The 11,631-nt window shown below is 55.5% G+C and overlaps 1 protein-coding gene across 2 annotated transcripts in view; it reads right to left on the bottom strand.

Moving 5' to 3' along the window:
• ANKRD11 (ankyrin repeat domain 11) overlaps positions 1–11,631 on the bottom strand; it is a 132,249-nt gene that overhangs the window by 10,726 nt on the left and 109,892 nt on the right. For both annotated transcript variants that reach the window (XM_032122181.1, XM_032122182.1), the window contains exons 5-8: positions 4,866–5,036; positions 3,562–3,765; positions 1,399–1,541; positions 574–721 (exon numbers count right to left, since the gene is read on the bottom strand). In XM_032122181.1, coding sequence (XP_031978072.1) covers positions 574–721; positions 1,399–1,541; positions 3,562–3,765; positions 4,866–5,036 — 666 coding nt within the window. The remainder of the gene's footprint in view (positions 1–573; positions 722–1,398; positions 1,542–3,561; positions 3,766–4,865; positions 5,037–11,631) is intronic.

The raw sequence follows: 11,631 nt of genomic DNA, 5'->3' as shown, positions 1-11,631 counted from the left end.
CAGCTCCAACCTGCAAGGGATGCTCCTCAAAATAACATCCTGGGTGTATCACAAGAACTTTGGAACAGGGTTGTGACTGCACACAGTGTGGGTCAAGGTTCCCCAAAAGACTGGAAACTCTAATTTGCACTAATTAAAACCTGTAGAGTGTCCCACAATGGTGGCACTGGTGGAAGAAGCTCTAGCAGGCACAGCCCAGAAGCAGAACCTGAAACACCAGTGCTGGGACAGCCAAGGGACAGGAACACAGGGTGGGCACACAAACCTCCTCCTCTCCACTGGAACAGCCCACCTTCCAAAGGTAAGACATCCATTTACCTGCAATTGGCTTCCAATCCCACATCCCGACTGCACCAGGGAAGCGATCTCAACGTTGGCTTCCAGGGCAAGCAGCCCCCCGAGCTAAAGCTGGTGGTTAGGTTGTCTGAATTTGGGTTACAGCTACGGGTGGGCTCCTGACCACGGCAGCATCTGACAGGAGTCTAACTTCACCGTCCTCTTAAGGTGTCTGTGTTAACAGACAGCTGCAGGCCACGAGTGTCACTGCCACGGCCACAGAAAGGCCAGTCTCACCTGTGGAGCTCTCTTCGCTGGAGGGGTACGTGGTCTTCCCCAGGAGCAGGTTCACCATGGTGGGAGAATTCGCTACTTTTAAAGGTGTCTCGCCCTTCCTGTTGCTTTGATGAGGATTCCCTCCATAATGCAACAACAATTTCACCACCTGAAAAGAGAAACTGAGGCTTGAACACGCTCATGATGTTTTCATTTCAGGGTTTTTTTTTTTTCATTATTTTAATACATAACTGAAAGAGTGATGTCTTCAGGACTAACATAAGAGAGAAACCCCAGCAACATTCCCAGTGAAGTGGTGGAATCACCATCCCTGGAAGTGGCCAAAAACCATTTAGGGACAGGGTTTAGTGGTGCATTGGCAGCATTAGGTTAAGGGCTGGGCTCTGATTGTGGAGGTCTTTTCCAACCTTAATGATACTGTGATTCTAAGAACCAACCTGGGCAGGAAAGAAGGGGGAAGAACAAGGTACAAAATCATACTCCTGTCCCAATTCCAGAAGGATGAACCATCCCCTGTGCAGGGGAGCTCCAAGTAAAACACTCAACAGCTCTGAGACAGGGACATTCACAGAATCAGGGAATAGTTTGGGCTGGAAGGGACATTAAAGCCCATCTTGTTCCACACTTGGCCATGAGCAGGGACACCTTCCACTAACCCAGGTTGCTCCAAGCCCTGTCCAGCCTGGCCTTGAGCACAAATTCCTGCCCATTACACAGGAAATGAAACAAAAATACTCAGAATCTCCGTGTTTTCAGCGGGCTGCTTGAAGCACAAGTTTCCAGAAGAGTCATTTAGAGCACAGCAGTGAGCTCCAGCACCCCAACCTTGAAGTGGCCGTTGTTGGCCGCGTCGTGCAGGGGGGTGTCATCATCCAGCCCCTTGGTGTTGACCTCGGCGCCGGCCGCCAGCAGCTGCTTGGCCACGTCGTAGTAGCCCCGGTTGCAGGCCTCGTGCAGCGCCGTCCAGCCTGCAAGGACAGCGACACTCAGCACATGGCACCACCTTCACAGGACACTCAGACACAGGGCAAGTCTCCTCCAGGCCCAGAGGCTGCAGGGTCAGTGTGGCCAGGGCTGTGTTGCTCTGATAGCCAAGTTGGCTGTGTTTGCCCAGATCCCCATGGCACAGCAGGAAGGAACCTGCAGCTCTGCCCTGCTACTCCTGCCAGGCAGTGATAGAATCAATCCCACTTTTCCCTCTGGTCACGCCATGTGCTACAGTCAGAGCATCTGCCAGACCGGATACAGCCCCAGGAAATGGAAAGGGAAAGTTTTATTTGGAAAATAAGGAGAATTGCTGATGTCATGTGAAAGGCAGGTCTTAAATCTGTTGCCCTTTATAGCACTGGGTTGGAAGGGATCTTAAAGCTCATCTTGTTTCACCCCCTGCCGTGGGCAGGAACACCTTCCACTATCCCACGGTGCTCCAAGCCCTGTCCAACCTGGTCTTCAATGCTTCCAGTGACAGGGCAGCCACAGCTTCTCTGGGCACCCTGTGCCAGGGCCTCCCCACCCTCACAGGGAAGAATTTCTTCCTAATATCCAATCTAACCCTGTCCTACGTCAGTTTAAGGCCATTCCCTCTTGTTCTGCCACTCCATGGTCCTGTGAAACACCCCTCTCTAGCCTTTAGGTTTGGCTTTAGGTTCCAATCCCTCTGTAAGGGAAACCCTGGTGCCCAGAGCAGGCCTGAGCTCCGAGGCAGCCCCCACACAGATTTTCTGCGTGCTCTCCAAACACAGGAACACCGGCCCAGGCTCGCGGGGAAACCAAACAGCAGGGTCTCAGCAGTAAGGGCAGCTCCAGCTCTCAAACAAATCTCTGAAGAGCACAGAACAAAATATTTTGTCGTGTTCAAACAGACTATTTTTAAGCAGAGCCTGTTTTGAAGTTTCCCAGCGCGGCTGCTCCGGTGTTTTGCTGATAGTGCCGTGGGAGCACGTTCCATTACCTTCACTTGGAGCCTTTGGAGGGGGCACCTGTACCCGGAATTAATCACAACTGATACTTCAGTCTGGCACTGGGATTAATCATACGGGCGGAGGAACAGCCGTTATTTATTTATAGCCCCAGAATCGTGCAAAGAGAACAGCAAAGTCAAGCTCTCGGACGCGCTGAAGAAAGGCTGATCCAGCCCCACCGAACGGCTCCTTCATCACCCCTTCCCCATCATCCCATGGCTGCCTCCTCCCGGCAGGACTCGGGGTTGCTCCCATCCCATCCCACCACCCTGAGCAGGAGCTTGGCAGCACTGCTGAGGAGGAGGAGTAGGAGGACAAGGAGGAGGTGGTGCTACTCCTGAGCTGAGGGTCAGGATGGTCAACATCTCCTCCAATTTGGGTGCCTGGTGGGAGCCTGACCTTGCCCTTCACATTCCCTCCCCATCAGCTGCACCCCCACATTCAGTCCTTAAAAACAACTCCCAAAAATTCACAGGCATCGGCCCCCCAGCTCCAGAGCGATGACTTCACAAGCCCACTCTCAGCTGTACTTCTGTGCACGTAATTCCTTCTATTTTAAGTAAAAATAGAGCTAAACCAGCCCACCTCCCTTTACAAATCCCCCTCCAGACTTCCAACACGGCACCCCCGTGGAAGGGCAGAAGGAAATGGTCCCGAGTGGCCTGGTCAGTTCTGGTGCGTGGAACCACAGCAGCTCCAGGGATTCTCTGGATCCTGCCCAGCCCAGCTTCACCACCTCAAGCAGACTGCACAGCCTGGGAATTCTGCTCCCAAACTCCAACAAGAGAACTGATGCTTCAGGAGGTTTTTTTAATGTGGCCTTTCTTCGCTGTTTGGTTTTTTTGTTTTTTTTTTAAAGGGCAAAAAGACTTTTTCCTCTTCAAAGAACAAAACCACGATTTTTGGCAAATCCCCTTTCCACGGCACAACCCTGTGTTAGGAACAAACTACTTTTTCTGGTGGGAGTCACTCTTGGAGGTGGAACACACAACCAGGTGGTAAAAGGTTGGGATTCCTGGGCTGTTACCTGCAAAGTCCTTCACATTGACATCTGCACCCTCGATGATGAGCTCCTTGATGCGCCGGGCGTCCCCGCGGATGGCAGCGCGATGCAGCCGAGTCTCTCCTCGCTCGTTTCTCTTATTTACTTTATCTTTGGTTTTGGAGGCAGAGTTGGGAGTTCCCTTCTGACAAACTGTAGACTGAGAGGGATGCTTTGGTGTTGTGTCAACTGCAGGGAGGAGAGAAACAGCGTCAGGAGCTGCCATTCCAAACAACTCCTAAGCCCTTAGAGGGAGCTCGTGCATAGCGTTTCGTCTCGGCTCTTCCCAAAATATTCACCACAAGGCAGCCAGAGGCAACCCAAGCTCCGGAGTGGATGTGAACAGAGCAGCCTGTGTGTCCCACGGAGGTGGGAATTGCGGGCTGCCAGAGCCCACTGGAGAGCTGCAGTTCTGGCAAATGCTGTGGGCAATCCCGTGATTTGGGAGCAGACAATGCAGCTCCTTACCCCCAAACCTCAATTCTCGAGAGAAGTGGCCTTTTACCAAGCACATGTGAGGTCTGACAGCCTTGGGAGGAGAATGTGCATTTCCTGGGAGAACACTGGAATGCTCTCGACACTCTGCAGCTTTTTCTCTTTTAGTTTTCCCAAATAACAGCAACATAAGTGGAGAGATTGGTGGTTTTTTTGCTAAAAGCTGCAGTGTTGTGTGTAGGATGTGGATGTGAGCACACGGATAGCACAGACCCTCCAAAAACCCGGGGGGTGGGGCAGGTTTGAAACAGATAAAAACTACTAAAACACAAAATCCGTGGTAAACACATTCCAGCTGCTCCACATCTCAAGTTACAGCTGTGGTGGCTACACATCTTATCCCCTTCCACAAGAAGAAACATTAAAAACCTACAGAGGATATTTTGTCTTTATTTACAATCCTCCTTTACTGAGATAGCCTGAGAGAAACACAGAGCTGAGGTGAAGGACAATCCCTTGAAGGACAAGCTCCAGTTGAGCAGCCAGGGTGGGCTCCGTGGTGGCCTGGATCGGGCCCGAGGGACACTGGAGAAAGGGAGGCCAGCCAGAGCCACGTGTGGATCCCAGTGACACCGTACCTGGAGTCACCTGCAGAGCCCTGTGGGAGCGGTGATACCCCACAGAGCAGCAAACCAGCCCCCCTGCACCGTGCCAGGGGTGGCAGCTCAGCCCTGCTGCTGCAGCTGAACCTCTGGTGACCCCAGGAACCGGGAATTCCCGGCATTTGGGGGCCTCTCGCGGCACCTCCCCCCTGCCCACCCACCCCTCGGAGCTCACCCCCTCCCCAGTCTCACCTGGGCTGTTTGCAGACTCTTCTGCTGTCATCTGCATGAGGAGGGCGACTTGCTGGCGCTCGGAGAGCGGGTACCCTGCCCGGATCCCCGAGAGGCCCATGCCGAAGAGCAGGCCAGGCTTCCTGGTGGCGGGCTCCTTTTTAATCCTCTTCCGCTCGGGACCCTGCTTCTCTGTGGGACAAGGACACAGAGACACAAGCCATGAACATCACTGGAGCTGAAAGCCACGGTCCTTTCTGAGCATGGGACTGACAGTTCCAAAAAGCTTGTGGTGAGTGAGGGATCCCTGTGGTGACGGATGGATCCCTGCAGTGGCACCTGGAGCAGCCAGCCAGGCTCACACCGCTGAGGGTGCAGCCAGGATATGCCCCACTCCTGCTCCTCCAACAGCCTCCCATTCTCCTCCACCATCTAAGAGCAGCACAGGAAAAGAGGGAAGGGATCCTTTGAGGGGCCACTGCCAGTGCTGCACCTCCCATCCTGCTTTAGGAGCCTCCATCCCACGCCAGGGTGCTCGGAGGAGCTTACACAGCCTGACACCAGCACAGGATGGACTCAATGGAGGCACTGAACAGCCTCAACAAGGAGAGCTGAAAGATACAGGCTGACAGCTCGGAAATGTGGCCATCACACCCATGACCATCATCATCATCATCAAAGCAAGGAGGCTGCAGCCAAACAGGTGTGGGGAGCACCAGGCTGGTCCTCTCCTTCCAAAGTGGCTGCTCCCACCTGGCCCAGAGCACCCACCTGCCCTCAGGTCTTCTGCAACTCTCTAAAAAAATCCCAACCAAACAGGAGGGGAGGAAGAAACCCCAGATGTTTCCTGGCTTGTCATCCCAAATCCCAGCCTGACACTGGGTCTCCTAAATCATCCAGCTGCAAAGGCAGCTCTTGCTGAGGGACCAAGAGCAACCACCCCCAAAGCTAGGATTTGTCAAATCCTGCAGCACCATCTCTCAGAGAACCACAGCCACACCAGAGTCACAGAAACATGGAATGGTTGGGTGGGAAGGGACCTGAAAGCTCATCCAGTCCCACCCCCACGGGCAGGGACACCTTCCACTATCGCAGGTTGCTCCAAGCCCCGTCCAGCCTGGCCTGGGACACTTCCAGGGATAAGGCAGCCACAGTTTCGCTGGGCAACCTGAAGGTGCCTCAGTGCCTTCACCATAATAAAAAATAACAATCCTGCAGCCTCTCCCCCAGCCCTGCTCAGCCCTGTCACGCTCCATGTGGGTCACGGGCACGTGGCCAGTGGGACGGAGCTGTGGTGCCTCCACGCAAAGTCCAGCGGGTCAGGAGGAACCACCAACAGACGGGGTCACACCCGGCCACCACACTCTGCAGCACAGCACAGGTCTCCTCCTTCACCCACCCAGCTGCAGCCGAGGAAAGGTCTCTGGCAGACGAGGGCAGCAGCGTGTGGGGATGGTCCGTCCCTGCCGCTCGCAGCTCCCACGGCTGAGGCACAGCCAGCTCCAGAAACCTTTTCTGGGCACAGTGCACAGAGCTGCCAAGCTCTGTAGCTCAGGTCCCACCTGGAGCAGGTGATTTCCATCGACCCCTGCTCCTGGAATCCCATACATTTAAGAAATAATGATTGTTCCAGGGAGACTCTCAGCCTGAGAGCACGGCCACCCCTCCTCAAAGCCCTCTGCTCATTGACCAGAGAAGCTGTGGCTGCTCCTGGATCCCTGGAAGCGTCCAAGGCCAGGTGGGACAGGGCTTGGAGCACCCTGGGATAGTGAAATTGTCCCTGCCCATGGCAGGGGTGGGATGAGATGAGCCTTATGGTCCTTTCCAACCCAAACCATTCCATGATTCTATGAAATGCAAGCCCTGGAAACATGTCTGCATTGAAGGCGAATCCCAGTCTACTCTGAAACCACATTTTGGTCATCCTGGCAGCTGTAACAGAGCTGGAAGATGAAATCAGATCATAGGACAGTTTTTTAATGGCTTAAAATAAAATTAAACCCAGCATGCTTACGGGAAGACAACTTTGCCGGGGTGGCTCCAGGAGCCACGTTGCTGTGCTGTGTGTCCTGCCAGGGGACACAGGGACACCTGATCCATGTGTGCAGCATCTCCCTGCTCCTCCTGAGACTCTCAGCTGCTGCTCCAAGCTGCTTAAACCCTGCTCAGACAGGCCTGGCTTCCCCCAGCCTCGGTCACATCCAGCTGTGCCCCAAGGCCAGGCATGAAGACATTCGAGGGGTCACATCTTGGCTGGTGCCAGCAGGCAGAGTCCCTGAAGTACACGGTGCCAGCAGGCAGAGTCCCTGAAGTACACGGTGCCCAGGGCTGCTCCGCACGTACGGAGCCACAATTAGAATGGGAACATTTTCATTAATATCCCTTGGCTGCTGCAGGTTGTCAGCACGAGCCTGGGATTTGCAAAAATTGATTATCAAGTTCAACCGAAACCCCCTAAACTCCTATTCATTCTGCAGTTGCAGAAATTTCCTCCTCCACAGAACATTTAACATTACAAAGCATGTGATCAACAAGATAAAAATAAATTGGAAAGCGACTGCTGCTTTCTCGCTCGCTGAGGGGAGGCAGCCGAGGACTCGGGCTCGTGCTTCCCAGTGGGAAGGGTTCAAGGCCAGCTGGATGGGACCTGGAGCAACCTGGTGTGATGACCTACCCTTAAGGGTGGGATGTCACACCTGGTCCAGCGGAAGGTGTCCCTGCCCGTGGCAGGGGGTGGAGATGAGCTTTAAGCTCCCTTCCAACCCAAAGCATCCCAGGATTCTGTGATTCTATGGCTCCAGTGCTGGCATCCCAGTGTGGGCAGTGTGGCAGCCCCTGGCTCCCTGAGTGGCACAATCCTCAGGCAATGTGGAGGGATCACATCAGCAAGATCCTGCAATAGGTCTGAAACACAAGCAGGAGGATGGAGATGGAGCTGCTCCCAGCACCCACCTCCCATCCTGAGCCTCAGCTGGGTGAGAATCCCGCCTGGCACTGGGCTGGCTCTCCTGGCCCTGGCTGGTCCCAGGCTCACAGAGCTGCACATGTTATTTCAGCCCAGAGGATTTTACTCAGAATCAGATTTTCAGCAGATTTAAAGGTGTCCCTGCCCAGAGATCTCCACTCGCCGGCTCCTGCGGGCTGCTCCTGTGCCTCCAATTAACTGCGCCTCTGCAACTCCTTGCAGCAACATGGAGCGACTGGAGAGAAACTCTCCCAGTGTTATCCACCTCGGCTGACAGAAAAAAAGCTGATTTCACACTAAAATCCCTTTAGCAAGCACAGACCCCAGTGATAAGGGGGGGTGTGCAGGCAGGGAGCCCCCAGTGCCGATCGGCAGCGGCGGTGGCTGGACCGCGCACACAGATCCCAGCGGGAGGAGGACCACGGCAGCCCACGGATGCTCCATGAGCCCGGGATGAGCCACACCTCCATGCAGCTATTTTTAAAGCAGCTCGTTTGCTGCTTGCTTCAGCCCTTCTGCAAACCTCCCGAGCATCAGCCCTGGTTTAATTCGGGGATCCTGCTCGGCTCTTCCCTCACGCTGACGCCAGCAGGAACCGCGTGCGCAGGCTTAAAGGGGAAAGCAGGAGCTGAGCCGGGAACTGCTCCTGCCTTTCACCACACAGAGCCCGAGAGGCTGCAAAGGCAGAGCAGGAGCAGATCCCCAGGACAAAGGGGTTTGAGCACTAGCTTGAGGGTGGTTCTCATGCCCACATGAGACTCTGGGCAGTGCTGCAATGGGGAGCACAAATCCAGGGCTGCTGGAAGCGCCTTGGCAACTCCACAAGAATCCCAGGGCAGATTGAGAGGGATTCAGTGCTGCTGGGCTGGCTCTGTGTGCAGACACAGGCTGAACCCAGCCTCAGGTGAAACGCAGAGGGGCAGGGAAGGCAGGAGAGCAGGGCGGTGATGGAAAACCTCTCGGAGGTTTCTCTGGCGCACGGTGGGACGCGTGCAGGTCGTGGGGAGGCCGGAGCCACGCGGCTCCTCGCTCCCCACGCACGCAGCACACCCCGTAACGCAGAGAGCATCTGCTCCCACTGCTCGGCATGACAACACATGCTCGGAAGGTGGAACCCTGAGGAAAAACACCACTTCCAAAGAGCGGCTCGCGCCGAACGTCTCGGTGCTGCGCGGCCACGCCGAGCGCCGGCTCACCGGCGAGAGGGGCTTTGCAACCGCTGCTGTGCCGAGCGAGCACGACCAGGAGATCAATAGGAATAAACTAGAACGGCACAGACAGCAACAGAGACTGCACTGCACCCCCGGGAGAGCACGCGGGCTCCGCTCCCCCCAGCCCGGCCCAGCCTGCGTAAGAGTGACTCATTCCTGCTGCAGAACTTGGAGGGCATAAAACGTTTTGGAGCATGTCGGCTCAAAGCAGGGAAGAGCAGGTCCAGCCCAGCACCGTGGCCTGGGGATGCACTCCCAGGCTCACAGGGCACCTGCAATGTGGGCCGATGATTCAGAAGGTGAAAGGCTGACAGCAGCACGGTCCCACCACATGCCAGAGCTCTGGGGCACTCCAGAACTGAAGGACAGGCTGAGGGGAAGGCTGGAGGTGGCAGGAGCGGCGTGGAAAGGGAAGCAGCACCGTGGCACAGGTGGACAAACAACAGAGGGCAGCAGGACAGGCCAGGACACTCGGTGGTGAAGAGCTCAGTGAGGAGGGTGAGCAGGAGACCCCTGGAATGCAGAGGAACATGGCTTGGGCTGGGGGGACACACTGGCACCAGGGGGTCATGGGCACGCTGCAGAGCCAACAGACATGGGGCACAGCCAGGAGGTGATTTGGAGGAAAACAAGAGGAAAAGCAAGGTCTGCCTTGACAGAAGGCACCCTGAGCTGCTCCCATACAGCAGGGAGCTTGTTCCCAACCTGAAGGATGGAGAACCAGAACCTCATCCCACACTGCTGGGAAGGATGGTGGAGACCTTGGCTGTGAGTCAGGAGCAGAGGAAATGTGCCAGAAGGAACAAGCCCCTTTATAACCATGTCAGGTCATTGTGTGCAGCTGAGCCCACCATCCCCACTACTCAGCTGGGCTCCCTGGGGATGAGGATCTGCAGGGCCCGACCCCACTGGCTGCAGTATTTTGAAGTATGATTTGACTGGAGAGGTTTAATGCTGTGTGACAGCCTGTGATCCAAATCCAGGTGTTCTCCCTACACTTGTAGGCCAGACCCCACAGCTGTGTAAAAGCAGCTCCTCCATAGAGTGGCCACTGGCACCCAAAATGCTGTGAGAGGAGCCCAGAGGCTTCATCAGAAACAACAATATCCATGTTAAAAGTGAATAATTCAGAGCAAGACCAATTTTTAAGTCAGACCGTTCATTTCCCACGAAATAGAAAGAGCTGGAGGAGGGAGGACGGGGGAGGAAGGCTCCGGCCAAGCCCTCCCCTCCCGGAGCTGGGGCCAGGACACTCTGCAGACAGCGCTGATAAAAGCTCTTGTATTAAGGAAAAAGCCATCATTGATAGATTTTTGGTTCACAGAGACACAGCACACTGCAACCTCTCCCTCTGCATGTTAAGGAGGTGATGAGGGGGGAGGAGGGAGATTTATGGCAGCTCCCGTCATAAAACGACCTGGTTTTCTGCGCAGCCCTTCCCAGATGGCTGCTGCACACGGGGAGTTTCTCAGGGTGATCTGAAGGCTGGTGTGTGCCAGGCTCTCCACACTGTACTGGCATTATAGAGCCCAGCTAGGAAGGGAGAAGCTCTGACATTCACTCTCTCCCTGGTTGCTAGGTGAGAACAGTTTCTTACTATTTTAGTAAAAGGATTGAAATGACACAAGCAAAGAAAGCCCTGCTGCAGCGCAGCCCCTGCGAGCCCCAGCTGCACACACCGGAGCGCAGCCAGGCACAGGAACGGCACAAACACCACTGTGGGATGCAGATGCCTTTTTTAATAAGCCAGCAATTTGCTTCTCACGGATTCCCTCGCCAGCCTCGCCGACTTGGGACTAACGAGCCCGTTCCCGAGCCCGTTCCCATGCCATGCCGCTCCAAACGCTCCAGCATTAGGCAAGCAGCAGCCGGCTCCGGGAGAGATGGTTTGGGTCAGCTGACTCATCGAGCATTTTCTAACCTACTAATTAGCGTCATGTAACAACCTCGGGGGATTAGAGAGACGGAGTTTGAAGCTCCAAGGCCAGCTCCTGCCAACCATATTCACACTGGCCCTCGGCCACCACAGCACCTCCCTGGCCAGCCACGAGCCCCGGAATCAGCCCTGGGCTCCCGGAGAGGTTGATGTGCACAGACCAGCTTGGAGAGCTGGTGGGGGTTTCCTTCTCCCTTATTCCTCCAGAAGTACCCAGGGAAGGAGATGGACACACAGGGAGAGAACTGGACAAAGAGGGAGGACTGGAACACACAGTGGGAGGGAGCTGGGCACCCAGCGAGGGACCCCCAGGGAGGGAGTGGGACACCAAGGAGAGCAGGGCCCCCAGCACTGCTGAGGACCACCAGCTTTGACCCAGCCTCGCTCAGGCGCTGTGAGAGGCCAAAATTATCCCAGCGTGCTCCGAGATTTGTACTGAGCCCCAACTCTCCCTGCTGATGACAAAAGGCCTGGAAACCACAGCTGTACCTCGAGCCAAGGGACTCAAGTGACAGCGTGACATCCAGCTGAGGAAACCATCCGCAGGAGGAGCGGGCACACGGCCTTCTGCGCTCCGTGCATCTCACAGCTGCTCTCCACCAGCGTTACCTGTCCCACTCCGCAGCGAGGGACCTGTTGCTGCGGATCCATCCCGTCAGAGCCCGCGGGAGGTGG

Source organism: Corvus moneduloides, chromosome 12, assembly GCF_009650955.1.
Source record: "Corvus moneduloides isolate bCorMon1 chromosome 12, bCorMon1.pri, whole genome shotgun sequence".
Taxonomy (NCBI): domain Eukaryota; kingdom Metazoa; phylum Chordata; class Aves; order Passeriformes; family Corvidae; genus Corvus; species Corvus moneduloides.
This window is presented reverse-complemented; position numbering and strand designations above follow the sequence as displayed.